At 44.3% G+C, this 19,019-nt stretch overlaps 2 protein-coding genes across 10 annotated transcripts in view; one reads left to right on the forward strand and one right to left on the reverse strand.

The window, feature by feature from the left end:
- LOC120751116 (uncharacterized) overlaps positions 1–19,019 on the forward strand; it is a 54,169-nt gene that overhangs the window by 6,935 nt on the left and 28,215 nt on the right. For 2 of the 8 annotated variants that reach the window (XR_005700278.2, XR_009207718.1), the window contains exon 1: positions 9,689–9,784. The exons of 5 other annotated variants lie outside the window; for them this stretch is intronic. The gene's annotated coding sequence lies outside the window, so the exon portion shown is untranslated. Of the gene's footprint in view, positions 1–9,680; positions 9,785–19,019 lie in introns of those variants that run through there. One more of the 8 variants, XR_005700279.2, reaches the window with a different exon arrangement.
- Positions 1,308–4,512, reverse strand: TMEM17 (transmembrane protein 17). Of its 2 annotated transcripts, none has more exons than XM_040060530.1 (4): positions 4,365–4,512; positions 2,873–2,976; positions 2,538–2,651; positions 1,308–2,142 (listed from the first exon to the last, which is right to left on the reverse strand). In XM_040060530.1, exons 1-4 carry the CDS (start codon positions 4,510–4,512, stop codon positions 1,870–1,872), a joined length of 639 nt encoding a protein of 212 aa, XP_039916464.1. In that variant the 3' UTR covers positions 1,308–1,869. The 2 variants fall into 2 exon arrangements, with proteins under 2 accessions (XP_039916464.1, XP_039916465.1); XM_040060531.2 differs by lacking the exon at positions 4,365–4,512 and adding an exon at positions 3,829–3,947.

Consider the following 19,019-nt stretch of genomic DNA (forward strand, 5'->3'; position numbering starts at 1 on the left):
CTTTGGCACCAGACAGTTGTCCTGCATGGCGATTTGATCTTCCAAATGCATCATTTCTTTACCACTAAAAGCAAGGATTTTGAATTATACCTCATGGCCTTAGGCTGGAGGCCAGTTCCTTGGTGCATGGTTGACTTTTTCAGCTTCATGTTATATTTCATGTATTTAGTGTTAAAAACCTTCCTTCAGCCCTGTTTTTAGTATTCTCCAGTAGTGGAACCGTGGTTGACATTAAAAATATGTCCAATGTCCCTCTTGCATCAGTGAAGAATGTTTTGACAAGGATTTTCTAATGCTGGAAAAGTGTTTTTGAAATGATGTAACTTCTGCTTAAACCTCTCTGTCTCCTTCTCAGGCTCTGATTACAGGGCTCTAAATGTTTTATATTAACTGTTAAAAGACACTCTTAGAGAAATCCTAAGGCAATCCAAGAAAGTAGTTTGCTTAAAAACAAAGGGGTATGTGCTCTGGTAACATATGCTTTATAATAATGAAATGAAGGAGCAAACTTAGTGTAATTCATTGTCCCATTCATTCATGGATTGAAAGGAAAATCAACCATTTTGGTAAAAACAAAAGCTAATGCCTTTTTTTCCCCTTGGGGTGTTCTGTAAGCTTTAAATATTCAACAGCTTTAAGCATAATGTGCCTTTTTCATGTTAGACTTGTCTTCTTTCCAATCCTTTGAGCACTTTGCATGCTTGTGCCAGCTTTCAAAACTGACAATTCTTGCCCTGCTGAAATGACTCAAGGGATTCCTATTAAAAAATTATTTTAATGTTCGATCTCCATCACCCCTTGACAGAAAAAGTGAACTTTTAGCCATTAAAAAAGCTGCAGAAGAGAGTCCAGAATTTAATACACATAACAGGAATGAGAGGGCCTTGGTATTTGCCTCGGCTTGGGAAAACCAGGTTCTGCCTTTCAGTGACATAAACCTATTTTTTTAATGGCCATAATTTTGTTACTGTTTGGTCTGGGAAAATCACACCACGCTGACTTAGTTAGAACTGGAACTAAGCCAAAGGAGATGAGCAGAAGTTTTGTGGAATGGACACCTTTGAAATTCCATGACTAGTATAGCAGTAAGGAATTTCTAAGTGCTGGAATTACCTGGAAGACCACCTCTCAAAGTGTAGTCTTCGTTCACCAACTTATTTTTGAGCCTCAAGGTCTCTTTGGGCTTTTCTTTTTGGTTTTTTTTTTTTGTTTGTTTGTTTGTTTGATTGTTTTTCTTAACTGAAGTATCAGACATTAAATACGTGCAACATATCTGGAAGACAGACAAAACTGGTACCAACACAAAAAAGTGTAGAAAAGATTTATTGTAAACAAAAGAATTTTGTGCAAACAGCGAGGAAAAAAGGCTTGTTTCTTTTTAAATGCCATGACTTTGTAATACGTAAAACACTCCAGTCATGTTTGTGCTTATTGACAGGGGCAAGGTGAGGAATCTGTAGGAGATTTTCAGTGAGATTGCCAGGAATTTTGTTTTCCTGTTGTTGCCTTGGTCCTGACCCGATTATCCACTCTTCAAGTCAAGGAAACTCGACCCATACTCTCAACTACTCAGACACAAGAAAAAGGCTCTTATGAATTAAAGTGTGGCAGAGGCTCGATTAAATCAGATACTCACGGAAGTGTCTCAAGGCTTTTTCTCAGTAACAGTCCACTCAAGTCAGCTATGGAACTGACTTCGATTTTCCTTGAAGAAAGGAGCTGCAGCCTCTGAGCTTTAAAAGATCTATTTTTCAATACCTCAGAGGCAAGAAGGCAAAGAATGACCCAAGACAAAGGAAAGAGAACTGCGGCAACGTGAGGCTGGTCTGCTGAGCCCTGGGGGTGTGACCTTGGGGGGTCCCTGCAGCCCTAGCAGCCCTGGGAGCTGCGAGCGCCGGGCGCGGGGCGCTGCTCCTCCAGGCGGTGGAACTCCGTCAGGCGGAAGCGAGAGGCCAGGGTGTTCACCATCCTCCTCAGGGTGAAAAAGGCAGCCACCACTTGGAAGGAGAGGAAGGAGGCGAAGATGATGTGGACGGCTCGCTCCAGGGAGTGGATTTTCAGACCTTCGTTGAACAGCAGGAAGAGAATCACAGGCAGCTGCGGGAGGAGAGTCAGGAGCCAAAACCCAGCCAGCTCAGGCACCTGTAACAGGGAGACGTCACCTATTAAAAACCCGACAGCTGGGAGGAAAAAATGCAAAATCTTGCGAAGGAAACGCGTTTCTTATTAATTTTTCAGAAGCGGAAAGGCAAGGTGAGGTGGCTTCATATTTTCGTATCCTGTGTTTTTAAGCATGCTTACGTGTTCTGACAAAACAGTTTTAGAGAGTGAGAGAGCTCTCTTCTGAGGGAAAGCGACTTAGAATTCACAAAATTAAGTGAAAGCCGATGCCAAGGGAATAGAAGATGCAGAGTAAAACTGAAGAGAAATAACCATGTCCTCAACTTCAATCTCTTAAATAAAATGCCTGCCAGTTAATGTTAACTCCCAAAAGCAGAAATTCTTGCAGAAATTACTATGTACATCTGGTAACTTACTTTCTCCAGGAGATTGCCCACATATCCCAGGTAGAGTCGAATGAGCTCTGTCAGAGAGACCAGGATCATGATGGTGACCAGGATGAACTTGTAATAATCTGATAAGACTGGATACTGGAGGGGAAGAAGAAAGTAAAGGTTTCTGCCGTGCCATCTGTGATTAAATGAAGATACTCCGTGTTACTGTCAGCTGACAGTAGTGGCATTTAGACACTCCTGAACCCCCAGTTTCCACGAATTCCCAAATCAATGTAAAAGTCAGTGAGCTGTACCCCACACTAGGGCCTGTTTGATGCAATATACATTTACGAACCAGCACTTTCCCTCCTTCTCACCTTCATGTAGAGGATGGCGACTGTGACGAGCCACCACAACGGGAAGAAATAAACATTGAAATACAGGGACATCTGCAGTGGCAAACTGGAAAGGATTTCACAATCTGCACAGAGAGAAAGAAGATTTTATCACACCTGCTATAAATATGACAGGAAGATAATGCTCCATCTTAGCTTCATCCGGGGCTGTAATTTGACTTTTCCTAGTCAAATTAAATGTTAAAAATATATATTTTTATTTGTCCAGAGTAAATCTTCACATCCTATCTGGAGTTACATCATTTCCTGGAATCTAAGGCACCTTTTGGTTCCTGGGACAGAGCATTTTCATCATTTAGTCATATATTCAAGTTGAGGGTACAATTGTTGTTTACCTGGTGGCTTTTAGCTTACTCCACCACCTCTGACTGAGGCTTAGCTCAAGAGAGCTGCTAGAGCAGGCTTGCATGGCCCACTCTTCATTTTCAACCTTTTATTCAAACAGGCACTTGGATGGAAGCCAGTAATTTGTCTGATTCTCAAGAGAGAACAATTTCAAACGTGTCAAACTAAAGCTCATCCTTTCAAGTCTGTAGAGAACAAAATGCATCCACACAATGCAACGTAGAGAAAAGCAACACGTGGGCAGCAAATTCTGCACTCATGATTTTATAGTAGGCCTACAAGGTCAGATTTAAGGAAAAAAATTACTTAAAAACAGAGAAGCCGAGAGTTCTAATTTCAATTGTGATCACGATGTTTAGGTATGTTAAAGGTTTCCTTGACGTGGCACTGCTATTTATAAATTCTGTGCAAGTTCTAAAACTGTGTTTGGACGAATGTTTAAGCAATAGAAGCCAATTCTAATTAATTTTTCTAGCCCTAAATTGAATTAATGTTTCTTTGCTGGGATTGCTAAAATTCATGGAAAAGAGTATTTTCCATTACTGCAATGGCCAGTTGCTATGGCAACTCACCAAGATATGCATGTGCAAAACTTAATTTTTGAAATCCTGACGTCCAATAATTTGCAGTTGGTTTCAGAGGATTGGATACTAACATAGGAGTATTCTCCAAACAGGAAGCCGAAGGAAAAAAAAAAAAAAAAGACGAAAGATAGAAGCTGTTCGTGAAACGTTTGATAAATGAAATGAAGAACTAGTAAGCGTTAGCAGTGTTACTGCACAAAGGAAGCGGGAACTCCTGCCTTGAAATAAGAACGTCTTTTTGATTAGTTTGACCGGCTTAGAATGGATTTACGGGCTGAAATCACTACGGCCTTTCTCCGCGGCCGCGCTGTGTGCATTTCCACGGCTACTCCCGCCCGGAGAAGGGCGCCTGTGGGCCCGCACGCTCCACCGGCGACGCTACGGGCGCTGCCGGCCGCTCGCCGCCACGGGCAGGCTCGGTGAAGACAAAGCCCGAAAAAGACAAAGCTCCTGCGAGCGCTGCCTCCGGCGGCTCCCGGCAGGGTCCCTCGCCGCTTCCCCGAGGCCGCGGCCCCGCGCTGTACCTGCGCGGTAGCCCGGGAAGCCCGGCGGGGCGCGGGGGACATCGCCGAGAGCGCTGCGGGCGCCGTCGCTGAACACGGAGCTGCTGAAGGACACCAGCCGCCGCCTCAGCGGCTCGGGCAGCGTCGGCGGCCCCTCAGCCCGGGCCATGGCGGCCGGCGGCGCCGCGCAGGCGCGAGGGGCCCTCAGGGGAGCGGAGCCGGGACGGAGCCGGGTGCGGGGCGGGAGAGATGCCGGGTTTGGGGCGGGGGGAAGCCGAGCCTCCGCCCCGGGGATGGAGCCCGAGCCCACGGGGGCGCGGCGCAGGGTGTCAGCGTGAGGCGGCGGCGGCGGCTCCCCTCAGTGTCAGCGTGAGGCGGTGGCGGCGGCTCCCCTCAGTGCCGCCGTGGCTTTGCTTCGTTTCGGGTCAGCCAGAGGGGGTTTATTTATTTATTTATTTATTTATTTACTTACTTACTTATTTATTTATTTATTTATTTTCCTTCTGTTCTACGAGAGCAGGGCGTGCTTTTCTGAGAAGGTGACCAGAGTGAGGAAAGCTGCCGTAGAACCGCTCTGCCTCCGTCTAGATAAATCCGGGAGAAGGATGGTCCTCGATGACGGCCAGAGAGAGAGGGGCGGGGAGTGAAAGAATAGTGAGCCATTCTGTGCTGCCACTTCAAGTGGATAGGAATGACTCATTTTACCAGAGATGCGGGTGTAACTGAGCCAGGACATACCTTTTCCTCAAGGAAATCTGTGTGTGCTACTCAGGAGTTAAAAGCTGTGGTGAGACCAGCACATCTGTTCCATCTAGCCGCGTCGGCTTTGTCCCTTACTGGAGGTTTCATGGAATCATGATAAGTCCATAATGCAAACCAAACTTCTTCTTGTGCTTCTTTTATTTGAAAAATATAGCCCACCTAGAAATGAGGTAATTTACTTGTTAGGCTTTTCAGTCACCTTAGGGAAAAAAAAAAAAAAAAATGCCATCTCTAGGCGTGCAGAAAATTATTTTCTGTGCAACCAGAATGAAAGAGAGCAGCTTGCACCTTTTACTATGGGAAATTTTTCTGTACTTAATGTGAAACAGAATGATAGGATGAATCAGGTGGGAAGGGAACTTAAAGACCGCAGTGTTCCAAGCCCCCTGCCACAGGCAGGGACACCTTCACTGGGCCAGATATGCCAGCTCACTTCTGCTCCCCCATCTCAAACCATGCTCAGCTTCTTCCCTGATCATGCTCCAGTGTGGCTTTCCAAACTCAGTTATCTCCAACTAAATAATTTAAAGCCTAGCTTGAATTTAATTTCATTCTATACCCCTGAGAGGACTACAGAGAAAGATGGCTAAACAAGTAGGAGTTCTGAGAAAGCCATTAGGCTTTTGAGATGATGAATGGTGTGGTATTAACAACAGATACTTTAAGGGCTTCTCCAAACGTGGGTATGCCAGCAGGAATCGGCATTAAAAACCAGATGAAATTATAGAAGAGTTTAAGGATCATTTTTATATTTGAGGAAACTTTATGAAAGCCAGCATTAATGTTGGATGGGTTTCTAAACTTTAAGGAGTGCAGTCTGTATGTGTTATCTTGCCAATTGCCAGTAGGTACTGGAAATTATTTCCCTTTGGGCTCAACAGCTGTAAATGGTGACTTTTGCACTGTTTAGCCAATATCTTCATGAAGTTCTCTGCTACAGACAGGGGCAAGGTGAGGAGTCTGTATGAGATTTTCAGTGAGATTGCCAGGAATTTTGTTTTCCTGTTGTTGCCTTGGTCCTGACCTGATTAACCACTCTTCAAGTTAGGAAAACTCATCCCATACTCTCAACTGCTTAAAGAAACAGCCTCATGTGAAGTAAAGTATGGCAGAGTTTTGATTAAGTCAGATATTCATGGAAGTCTCAAGGGTTGTTTTTTTTTTCAGGGTATAAGTTGGTGGCATGTAAAAGTTCCGCCTTTAAGGATTTTCCTTTTGATTACTGTTTCTGAATGAAAGATGGAAGACTTTTTTTTCTGAGCTACACAATGTTATTTCTTTTCCTGATGCCAATGGCTTTGGGTGTGGACCCTGGTCTTCCACATACTACTCCCCAATTCTGAAAACTTTCAAAGATACAGCCAGGAGCTCTGCAGCAGCCAAAGCTATTGTGCAGAATTGGGCTTTGCCCTGAAGCAATCCAAATTAGCAGCCAGGAAAGTGTAAAACTGAGGAGCAGGGAAAGGCTGATGGCATGCAGACACCACAAGAAATGTATGGATTTGCCATGTAGGCTCAGCTTCCAGACTCAAGGTGGGACTCTGATATTTGGCAGCCTTCCATTTTCAACAGATGGCCCGGCATCCTGCATGTCCCCACAAAATAAAGTTGTGCACGCTTTTGTTTAATATTTTTGTCTGAGCAGACACTTAAAATATTCCCTGAAGAGAAACTCTTTGTTTTTTACTAATTCTGTTTGATTTTTGTTAGACTATATCCTCCTATTTTAAACTTTTTATCTTTCAGCAATTTAATGATGAGAGTTCTTTTGATTTTCTGTAGGGAGGGACAGAGAGCATCCCTTCAAACAGAAGAAAATCTTGAAACTTGAAGGATCAGAATAGCTGGGGCATCTCCATTGACACATCAGAGCTTTCTGTAACAGAAGGGTAAGAATCTGTGCTATGAGTAGTGGAAGAAGGAAAAACACTGAACTGTTACATGGCTGTAACAGAGACAAATAAATAAATAGTGTCATATTTCCAGCTTTTGTGACAAAACTCTAGCTGGCCTTTTCCTTTCTTGATGGACAGGCATTCCCTTACTGGATCTCTGTCTGTCCACAAACAGATGTTTACTTAGAAATAACCAGATTTCCAATTCTCTGTGCTTCAAAATAAGATACTGAAACACGAAACTGGAAGAAATAGGCTCGCAGTGGCACAGCATTTTAAATGACTGTTTTATTTCTCTCCACACGTGCTAGCTATAAATAAAACAAAAGTCTCTGACAAATCTGCCTGGAAGCTTTCAATCAGAGAAATATTGGATCTTTGTGTATCCACAGCAGCCCAGCTAACTTGGTAGACACTGGCCTGGCTCCCAGACCAAAGCTCCTGGGGCTCTCTGGCAGCAACACAAAGCCATAAACACCAGATGCACTATATCCATCGAAATGAAATATCAGCAGTTTTGCACAATTGGCATTTCAGCAATGCAGGGCTCAGTTAAATGGTTCCAGTGGTTTACCTTTGCACCTGAATCACAACTGCTGTATTTCTGAAGGTGTTGGTGTGGAATCTCACAAAAGCTATTTTCCCTGGCGTGCCTGTGCTGCTGTCCCCTGATGTGTGGGAGCAACAGAAATTACTCTCCTCCTTGCTTGCTCCCTAATACCTGCCTGGTATTTTAGCAAAAATGCTGGAAAAGGTGTGAAAAATGCTGCTGAACCAAGGTATGTGCAGGCAGGCAGAGTACAGGCTTGCTTCCTCCTCATGTCCTCAGAATGGAGTGGCAGATTGGGAATTTTAACAAGTTACAGATGCCACAAAGACTCTAGCGTGTGTGATTGAAAGGATCACGTTATTAGCTGTGCCAGTGCCTGCCAGAGTAATTTCACAGTTGTGCTTCTGCCTTGTGATACCCCAGGACAGTGGGTTTTGGGTTTTTTTTTTTGTTTGTTTTTGGTTTTTTTCCTCTGTGTCACTTGTGCAGGTTTTCATTTCACACTTACGGAATATTTGTGTCTAGTAAACAGTTATTGTTGCTGATGAGACTTAGCCCAGGCCCTCGTGTCAAGTATTATCAAGTGCATATCACTGCAGGGATTCCATGCATTGAAAATATATTGGCTATTTTAGTCTTAAGCATAAAGCCAGCTGGGTAAAAAAAAAAAAAAAAAAGGAAAAAAAAAAAAAAAAGAAGAAGAAAAAAGGGCTCTTACTTGCTCCTGCAGATTGAATTTCTCCTTGCTGTAATTGGCATTTAGTTAGAGCCACTCCCTAGGTTGTTTTATTTTGTTGATTCCTGGTTTTGTCAAGCATGCTGGGAAGGTCTGGAAGCTGGCATGGCTATTAAACTCTATTAAACTATAAAAGTTTTACTGTTTGTATTGCAAAAGTTTTCAAGATTTTCATGGCAGCTGAGAAGGTTACTGAGAGTGGATGGATTTTGAGCCAGGTTCTCACTAAAGATCCTTGCTGGGGCTTCAGTCTTGGTCCCATCTTTGCGTAGACAGGCAAGCTGATCTTTCATGCAGTAAATTTAACAAAGTATTACTTGTACAATCCAAACTAGCTAGAGAGGCTTCACCTCCTCCCTCCTGGTGGGTTCCCCCAGAAAGCTGCTCACGGGAAGGAGCAATGTGCTTGCTGAATGCGTCTGTCCTTCTCTGCTGGTTACTGGTTGAGGCTCATTGCACAAGGCTTTAAAATTTGGTTCTTCATGGAGCTCTCCCAGGCGTTGCTTTGTGGGTTTATGCTCCTCCAGGTGGTCAGGCTGTTTGTGTTCCCTGGGTACCACACCAGGTGCTTCACCTGCAGTCTGTGTAACTTTTGCAAAAAGGCTTTCCTGGGACGTGGGCCCTGGCAGTTCCAGTGCTTTCTCTCTTTATTGCAGAATGCAAAGATGGCTTGGTGTTTAAACATTTACCTCCAGTCTGTATCAGCTGTGCAAAGGCAGGATTGATTTTGCTGTTGCACACTGCTGACACGTCCCTGGCACAGTTGCTTTGTGCATCCTTTGCAATTAGCTCCAGCCTGAATCCTGAGTGAGTGATGGAGGATAACTCCTGTAATTTGATCAGTTAGGAAAAAAAGAAGCCACAAGGCAGAGAGGACTGTTGTTTGGTTAACAAACTGATCTCAGGGTTAAGGCTTTTGTTTTTAGTCTTTGTATTCCTATTTGGACAGTTACATAAACGCCTAATTTCAACAGTGTGAGTACGCCACCGCTTCTGTGGAATCTCATTGGGAGTGGCAGTGGCACCCTAAATTGAGGTTAGATATTTGATATACATTTGGATGTGTAAATCTGGATTTCTAAACAGGGACAATCTCTCTCTCTGCTTTGAAGCTTTGCTGAATGCAGAGGTAGGTATGAATGCAAGGGAGGTGTGGTCTCGGGTCAGCGCCGTTGTGTTTCCTTTGTTCTTTTCACCCAGGCCACCTTTATCCTTGTGAGAGGTTGTGAGAATGACCAGGAATCCCACAAATCTTGCTGCCTAAGTGTAGGAGAAGGGAATACACGGTGACTCTGCCCCTGAGAGGTAACAGCTGTGTTAATTACCCAATACAGCCTCACCCCTGATGAGTCAGGGCTGTATCCAATAAAGATCAGTGTGATAAAAGGGACTGGGCCAGCTGGTGAGGGGAGATTTATGGAGGAGGAACCTCGAGGAAGCGGGAAGGAGAAGATTCTGAAGAAGAAGAATCCTGAGGAGAGAGAATCCCTGCTGTGAGGTGAGTCTGGGTGTGCAGTTAGAGCCCGTTGTGGAACCTGCAGTCACAGTCTGGCTGGGTAAAACCCTGCGGTCAGAATCTGCAAACTGATCCCTGCAGTTAGAGGCTGCAGGGGAAACCTCCAGTAGGAGCTGCTGCAGAGTCAGTGAATGGTTTGAGTCAGGATGGCTGAGCTGTAAAGAGGAATAAACCAGGACCTTTCTCGTGCTGCAATAAGCAATTGCACCTTAGTCTCAGCTGTTATAGTTACTGTCATAGTACAAATGATAATTTTGAACTCCCCAGCTGTTCTCTTTGAAATATAAAATTTCTATATTTCTTCTGTAGATGGAGTTCCTCATGGTAGCAGAATCTATAAAGTGGTGCTTAAGACTGGAGAAAGTCTAGAGAAATTCTTACTATAAAGGTGTTGCTTAAAATCAAGGAATTCCTTTCCTTGCTGAATAATTCCCATTCATAGTGAAGGACAGGACTGAAGGATCAAATCCAGCTTGTAGGCTCGTTCTCTTTTTCCCTGAAATGCTTTATTACAGAACTCAATTAAGAGCAAATTTCCCCCTCAAATTCTGTCTTACAAGGTCATGCCTGCCTTTATGAAATATTGAATCTGCAGCTGCAGGATTTATTACAACAGTATTTTAAAACGCACAATGCTGCTGCTGCAGCAGCTCCAATTAGAAATGCCCTGAGCTCACTGTGCAGGCCGAGCATTGTTTTCCAAACTGCAGCATCCACATCAGGAGGCAAGTTCATACATGTTGGAAGTCCAAACAGAGATACCTGTGGGGAAAAAAACTGGAGTCTGCTGAGAAGCGCTGCTGTGCTGTGATTTCTTACTTCTTTAATCTGAATCAGCTCAGTTTGAGCCAGGTTTTTGCCTCAGTAACATTACAGAGTTGTAGCAGTTTAGTGGTGAGGGAAGAGCAGGGCTAAAACCTTCAGCTTTGTGTTACAGTGTGATCAGCTTGCCACTGTGGCCAGTGAGAAGTAATTAAAATGGAGGGTGGACTGATGCTGGGTGTTTATCACAGCGAGGCTCCCCTGCTTCCCTTGTGAGGAAATCTAGTAGGCAGACACAGGAGAAGATCCAGGAGATGAATACACCGGGAGGGTTCTGTTGTACACTACAAATGGCCCACCGTGGTACCAGGCAGCCTGTGCTGATCACACCTAAAGAACATCTCCTTTCCTTGACTATGAAACGTGGCAACCCACTGCAGGAGGGCTCAGGATTGGCACTGTTGTCCTGCAGGGATAATTAGGAATTTACCAAAGCACAGCAACAGACGCCTTGAGAGACGCAAGTGTGATTAACTCCATAAATACGTATTATGAAATCATGGGCAGTGTTCTAACTGTAATGAATTCCCCCTGAGGGAAAATATGCCTGAGTCAAGAAATCAGAAAGAACTTGATGCCAAATGCAGAATGGAAGGGAATTGCTATGAGGCTGGAGTCTATCCACATTTTTTTCTCAGTTGTCTTCTCCTTTGAAGACTCGGATGAGGAGTTATTTCTTTCCATTTTATTATCCTCTAATCCCCAAAATCTGTATCGCTTTCCTAAAGCATCCTAGCATGTATCATGTGCATGTATACCATTCCCTGGGAGCCTTGTTACTGCTTTAAAGCCACTGCAGGTGAATTTGCTTATAAAAAGGCAAGCACCTACTTGAGACAGCATGAGTATAAGTCAGTATTTGCTCCTGTGCTGAAAGTGGATTTCTGAGTGTTACAATATAAAGGAGATTTTTTTTTTTCCCCCTACAAAACTGTGAGACTGCAAAACCTTGGGAGTGAATTCAAGAAGTCCTCATGAGGACTGTTTATAATGAAGTCTCACTTGTGAGACGTGGAGGGCCTTTAACATCACGTCTGGGTTAGCTGCTTGAGTTTGCAAGTTAGCCTTAAAGCTGCGGGTGTTTCCACAGTGTTCAGCCTTGCCTCAAGAAATCCTCGTGTAAGAGCCTCTGAAAAAATTCCCTAGGCAGTCTCTTCTTGTCAGTGTGTCCTGGCAGAATGTGATGAGCTACTCCTGCACCCCGAGGACCCTCGCTTGCAGGCGCATCTGTTGGCAGCAGACATAGCACAGAGGAGCTCATGAATTGCCCCGGTGTGAAATCAGGTTAGAGGAGCACAAAGCTCTCATAAAACTGCCTTGTGCCAGCAGCGGGTGGCCTCAGAGCCTGGACTGACAGCACTTTATTCCAGCCATTATGTCCCAAAATCTCATTCTGGCAAAGGGCGGAGTCAGCCAAGTGGAAAAAACTTATTTCCATTCTGATCTCAATGTTTCTTTACTATACCCCAGTGAACTTCACTGGTAAATATCTTAGAGCAGGTTTTTTTTGTTTCTTTTTTCTGTGTGCCTTCCAGAGCAGAGGGAAGGACCAGTGCTCAGTAAAACTGAGCTTTAGAATGCCAGGTTATCTGTGAGAGAAGGCTTGTCAGCAACAGTTTTCAGTGCAGTGGGTAAAAAGCTGGAATTCCTTGGGGGCTGGCCTGGTTCTGCTAAGAGTAGACAACCAGTGTGGGTCTGTCTTCAGTCCTGTGTGCAGTCAGGGTCCTGACAGCACTAGGCACTCTGCTGAAGTGGATTAAATCTGTGATTTGGGGTTTTTTGGATAAGGAAGAGCTTTAACCTCGCATGTGAGACAACCATATAACTTCACGAGGCACTTCTGCACTGAGCTTCCTAAGGCTGAGTGAAATGAGAGCTTGTTTTGTGTCCAGTCTTGATCTGACTGGGTTCAGCACGTGCTTAAGAGCTCTGCTGAGCCTAGGCTGAAAAATAACTTCACACGTGGGAATGCTGCAGAAAGGATAATGATGACAATTAGCAAAGGCTTCGTCCAGCCTCCTCCCTTTGAGCCTCAGCTCATGGAGGCTTTGACATTAATAAGATGTTGAGATGTAGACTTTAGTTGAAGCAGAGTTTTTCATCAGATTTCTTTAGCTTGGGTTTTGTCCCTTTTTGCCTATGTGTGTCTTTCTAGACTCAAATACTTCAGAGAAATTGTAATTTAAAAATCCTTTTCTAACTGCCTCTGGATTTTCAGTCATGGCTCCCATCAGATTTAAATGCTATTTGATTTGTAAACTTTGGCTGATATTTGGGCTGATTAATTTCACATACCGGTTTCTGGAAACTGCAATACTCCATCTCACTGACAAACACTGCCCCAGCATATGGAAAATGGCAAGTGATCCAGCTGCAGGTAGAGATGCATTAAAAAGATCTGGTTTTTCTGCATGTGTCTGCCTTCTGAAATGTCTCTGCAGCTATTAAATAGATAGAAACAGATTCTCAGATCGTTTGTGGCATAGTAGGATATCTCCAGAAGTCAAGACTGAGACATCTAGATCAAACATCTGTAAGATACCTGTGTCTTTTTTCCCAGGTATCTCTCAGAAGGTGCCTTAACACATCTCTATCACACTCAACCCAAATTAGGAGCAGTTGTTTGTTCTAAGCTAAAATCCTGATCCTGCTGAGAGCAAGAAAAGTTTGGTTGGTGGGAGTCAGGTATTTGGGTGATTTCTTTCAATTGTCATCTGCAACACGCTTCTTATTTTGCTTTTTGAATATATCACTGAGCTTCCTCAGTAAGAGGTGGTGATTTTTACAGCTGGAGCCTGAATGAGCCTTTGGTCACCAGCTGTGGTTACTATTTCTGTCTGTTCTTCACTTCAGTCTCTGATAGTGTGCCCTGTGGATCCATGGGGTGCTGACTCTTGTAGTACAATTTAGCGTTTAGTGTGCAATCCTGTGCCTTCCACACGCAGGATTGCTTTGTGATTGGCATTTTGTACGGTAAAGAGGGGATGAATTGCAAACTTCATCCTGAAATATAAGTGCGGGCATGGCCTGGGTGGCTTTTCAGCTCAGCCCCAGAAAAAACAGAATTTATTTCTTCTCTGGTAATTTTAGCAGATATTATTTAAATATATTGTTTGTTTTAGACAGCTCTGAAACTCTTCCCTCTTACACCCTAGGAACTGGATATAGGTGGAGGCTTTATGATTTGCACAGGTAAATGTTTTGTTGCCGGAGTTCTAAGGCTCTTCCAGAATGCTCTGGCCAGTACAAAAACTGGATTCCTCCACTAAAAATTCAGAGTAACTTCACAGACTTAAACGAAAAAAAATTGCAACTGCAGTTGGCCTAAGGGGTTTTCACTTCAAGCTCCATGACTTTTCTCAGATGTTTTATTTTAGAATTTTAGAATTGTTAGGCTCATCCCACCATGATCTTGGCCTTCTTGGGTCCCTCTGCAGGCACAGCTGTGTGAAAATGAATTCCATATCCTTGTCAAGCCCTCATTTACTTTGCTGGCCAGTGCATTTAGAAAGCTGCTGTCAGTCTGGCTGATTCAATTCCACAGGACATCTTGATTTTTTTTTTTTTATTTTTTTTTCCACTGCTGCTCTTATTACTTTATTCCTGCATGTCAGGTGGTGTCTCAGCATAGACAGTGACCTACATAATAGCTATTTTTCTTCTGCCTTTTTCTATTTCAGTGTGAATAGTGATTGCAAAGACATTGTTTGGCTTGGTTGTAACCTCCCTATTTGATTGCCTCCTCTGCTTGCTTGGTCCATCAAAGACCCATTGTTTCTCTAGACTTCTCCCTCCTGGTGCATTTCAGGCATTTTAAAATTTCTTTTGGCAATTTATTGTCCTGGATTTTTTTTCTTTATTATGTGTTTCTCATTTTTCCTGTCAAAGTCCATTTCATCTATTAAAGATAGATAAACTGGATTTACAGTGCCTGAAATATTGCTTTGGCCCTAGAACTCGCTCTCTGCCCCACCATTAGAAATTGTTGCAGCTTTTCTGTGTCTTTACTGTAAAGAACCCATCGAACTCGGGGATGTGTAGCACTTTTCTAGCAGGAGACTATTTATTTAATCCCCGTGTAGAGAATCAGAGCGCAAAATCCTAAATCCGTTCAAACCAGTGGGGCTTTTCCTGAGCTCCACCTGGGTCGTGGCTTAATGATCAGGTTTGTGCTCTGTAGTCAGCCTCCCAGCAAGAGGAGGGAAGAAGCACAAACTAGGATTTTCACTCCCAAATTCTGGCAGTGCGCTACAGCAAGAGGTGAGGGACTCGGAGCACCAGGTTTTCTTCTGGTAAAAGATACTTTAAAAGTCGTGTTCTCGCATTTTGGCTGTAAAATAAAGACGTTTCTCGGCAGCACAGCGCAGTTTTGCTGGTGTACTGCAGTTGCATGTGAGGTTCCGGAGATGAATCCATCTGGGATTTGCTAAGCCCACAAAGCAACAGCTAAGCCTAAACTGCGGAGGGTTTTTTCAGGTGCTTAAGTGTGTTGCCTGGAGTAGGCCCTAATTTATTCCCCATGAATTGCGGTGATGTGTGCCGCTGCAAGTGCTCTGGTTTGATGGCAAAGCCAGTTTATTCTCCCAGCAGAGAAGTTTGCTGAAGTAAGTTGGGTTGAAAAGGCTTCCCCTCTTGCTGAAGAGCAGCTTGAACAGCCAAAGCTGTCGAGAGCGTTTATTGCAAGAAGCAACGTAGGGAGCTGGAGATAAGAGCATTTATCTCCACGTCAAAGCTACTCAGTGTCTTCACTGGCCTCCCAGCACGGCAGCAACGAGGAGCTCAGGCTGGAGATGCTGGGAGTCTCGGTTTATCCCACAGAAACGTGGCACACGTCAAATCAATTACGCGGTGCGAGCGTATTCCCTGTCACCAGCCAGTGCTGTGAGAAAATGTGTTCTCCTGGGCGCTGGAGCAGTCTCCTCCCTTTGGATGCTGATTTAATTTGAAATGTATATTAGGAGAGAGAGGGAGAAAAAGAGAGGAGATGGAATCTCGTACGTTCTGCAGCAAGTTGCCACATCGATCTTGTCGCTTGGCAGACACAGCTGGACCCGAGGCTGTGAGTCTGTGGGATGTGCTGTATTTCTGTCACGAATTGTCAGCCTCAGAGAAGCTCAGGAGAAACAGAGACACGCTGTCAGAGTAGAAAACCATTAACAAAGGGTACCAGCAAGCTGTTGAACGGCACATCAGAGCAGTTGCGTTTTATGGGTTGTGCTTGCCTTCAACAGCTACAAATGTGCTTTGTCCTCGTCTCCTCCCCCATGGAGCAGTGATGGGGAGAGGTGAGACATTAGGGGAGGACTGGTGTTTCCGTGGAGGCTGCTGTTCTTTGTGGCTGATGGCACCTGCAGTCCCAGAGGAGGCCTGTGCTTGTCCTTGTCTCTGGGACAGCTCCTCCATGCGGGTTTTTCCTCTGAGTTTGCACCCCAAAATGACAACCTGTGTTACACATCACTGCTGGCCAGTTTGGGAGCTGATAGGGTCACACTTAGGATCTGCAGGGACCTAATCCTGGAATGAGAAGCTTTCCTGAAGTAGCTCTGTCCATCAGGAATGTGGCTTAAAATCCTGGCTTTGCTTAGATGACTGCTCTGGAGGCACTGCAGATGGGGCCACAGGCAGGCAGCTGGAGCAGCATCCACCAGAAGGTGCAGTCCAACCCGACCAAACCAGAACATCTGCAAACTCATCCGAGTGAAGAGCGGGCCTCTGGTGTCCATCCCCCTGCCTGGATGTCTGTACCGCGCTCCGTGGAATGATGTCAGCGCCTCGGGACGCTCGTTTCTCCCGAGCACCACCAAAACACTAGAGAGCGCCATGGATTAGCAGATTTTGGCTTGTGAAGCGCAGTCTTGAGGCTGTGAGTGCTCCCCGAGGGCGAGGATGCAGAGGGAGCTGTGCTCCGGGTCCAGCCCGGGAAGATTTGGGGATGGAGAGGTGGCTTCCCTTTGGATAGGGGAGCTGCAGGTGCAGACCAGGATGAAACGTCTCAGGAGGTGGCCACGAGGAGCTTCACAGGAGGATTGACTTTGTTTTTGAGCTCACACTTCCCAGCCTCGTGAGGAAAACTTTTAATTTTCGAATCCTTTGATGCATGAACAATGTTTAATGTTTCAGTACGTTTGAAGGACCGAGTCATTTCTTTCTTGCTCCCACCCATGCAGAACTCATAGACTCCACGTGGGCTCTACTCTTTCCTTCCTTGTGGGAAGGTGAGAAGCTCATGAACATTTTAGCAGTGCCCTTGCCCTTACAGCATGCTCTGTCCTGTCTCTTCTCCCATCATCCAGGACCACCTGAAGCTCCCCTCTGCCCCGGCCTGGGCAAGCAGACTGCATGGAATCGTGCTCCTCTTAATCACTGATCATGTGGTGCTGATGACTAAACCTCCATTAGAATGAGCTGTCCTTTTTTAAACTCCCCTGCAGGAACAGGAGGCTTCACTGAAACCTGACTTACCTTTCAGAGGATGCCCATCTCCATGTATTCAGAAGTATTTTTTCACACAGAAATTTAGGAGTTTTTTAAAGTGAGGTGATATGTAGGTTTTTTTTATTATTATTTTAAATTCATTATTTTCCTCCTCCTTTTCTTGTGCTGCTTAATCTAAAAGGCTAAATGAAGTCTTGCCACTATTTTTCATCTCATATTTCTTATTGTTTTGTGGATGTTTAATTGTCTTGACATTTCTGCAAGCATTTCCTGTTATGAGAGCTCAAAAATAATCAAAGTGAAAGAAGAGGGTGGAAAAGGAAAAAGATGGTAGTGAAAAGATGTCTAGGAGGAAATGTTTCTACTGAAGTCACTAGCAGGAGAAAAAAGATGAGGGAATACATTTTTACCCCCTCATCAAAATTCTTAATGATGTAGATGTTTAGAAGCTTAATTGAGGGGGAAAACCCCCAGATTTTGGCACATCTGAATCCTTGGCAGCAGTGCTGGAGGGCAGGAAGCACCTGTGTGCTTGGGGGGGAACACCATGGATAGGAAGAGTTTGTGTCCAGGGGGAAAACATCCAAGGGGAGCCTTTGAGAACTGCCTCTCTGCTGTCCGTGGATATCACAGATCCAGGCTGGTGTTTCCAGGCGTGATGGTGTGCCTGACAGCACAGGAGCATTACTGGCTGCAGAAAGAACTTTGCACTAAGTCCCTTTTGGAGATTGCATCTTGTTTGTTTGTTCGTTTGGAGAATGTTGGAGCTATGTAAATCCCTGAAGAGAACAGCCCTGGGCACACAGCTCTTGAAAGGAAAAAAAATGAGCACCGAGTTAGAAAAATGGGGCAAAGCACCCAGAAATACATTAGAATTCAGTGGAGGTGTTGGAAGTGGATAATAGGAAGGAACTGGAAGGTTTTGTGATGGGAATGTTGCCAAGCTACAAATATGCTATAAATGTCTCGGGGACTGAGGCACACAGGATATAAACTGTCTGAAAAAGAACAGATTTCGTGGCTCTGCTACTCTGAGAACAATGTGTTTACTGGGAATGTTGGATTAAAACTGAATTTCTCCATCAACAACTGCCAGCAGTGTGTGCTGCAAGTGGGCAGGGGACTTCTGCCTGCATTAAATTAAGGAGTGCAGTGTTAGGAATGGTTTCCTTACTTGGGGTGGTGTCACTCCAAGCCTCAAGGTAATTTATATCTCAGGTAGGCATGCTGTAATTTAATAAGGCTAAATATGGACAAATGGAAGCCTGATGTGGGAGCAGATGCACTGGGAGCAACAGCAGAGTTTAAGGAGAGTAATTGAATATTCTTCATGTTGTAGGAACAAGCATAAGCAGTTGGTTTTTTTTTTTTTTTTTGATTGGATTTTGGGACAAAGCACAGCTGGTCCAAAGCTTTAGCACGAATTGAAATGCTGCAGCTTATTAATGCACTAAGTGATTATTTACAAGTCCTAGTTTTTAGTTTGGCTGTTTAATACTGACAGCCTCAGAGTTACGTAGCTCGTTGCAAACATAAGGATTCTTAGGAAAAATCAGCTGCTTGTTCTTGCAGTATTTGGCAAGGCAGGAGAACTTAGTCACAACTTGCAGGAGGTAATCTTGTATCTTGGGAAGAAAGAGACAGAGAGGGTGTCAGTATCCTTCTGGTCAGTGTAAAAATAGCAAGTTGGGAAAAAAAAGTCACACAGGCGATTTAACCATTTTTCATCTCTCTGCCTAGGGAACCAGGGAAAAGTGTTTGATAAATGATCACATCAGCCCCTCAGCAAAAGAAAACCTTTCTGAGCAAGGAAAGAACTATCCTTTCCCAGTTACTTTGTAGTTCTTACTTTAGTTTTTTGGGAATAATGGTCATTTGGGGACTTCTTTTAAAGTGTGGGTATGGTTTTTGTGGTTTTTTTTTTTTTTTTTTTTCCCCTTACAAAGAAGAAAGAAATCAG

This window comes from Hirundo rustica, chromosome 3, assembly GCF_015227805.2.
Source record: "Hirundo rustica isolate bHirRus1 chromosome 3, bHirRus1.pri.v3, whole genome shotgun sequence".
In the NCBI taxonomy this organism is placed as follows: Eukaryota; Metazoa; Chordata; class Aves; order Passeriformes; family Hirundinidae; genus Hirundo; species Hirundo rustica.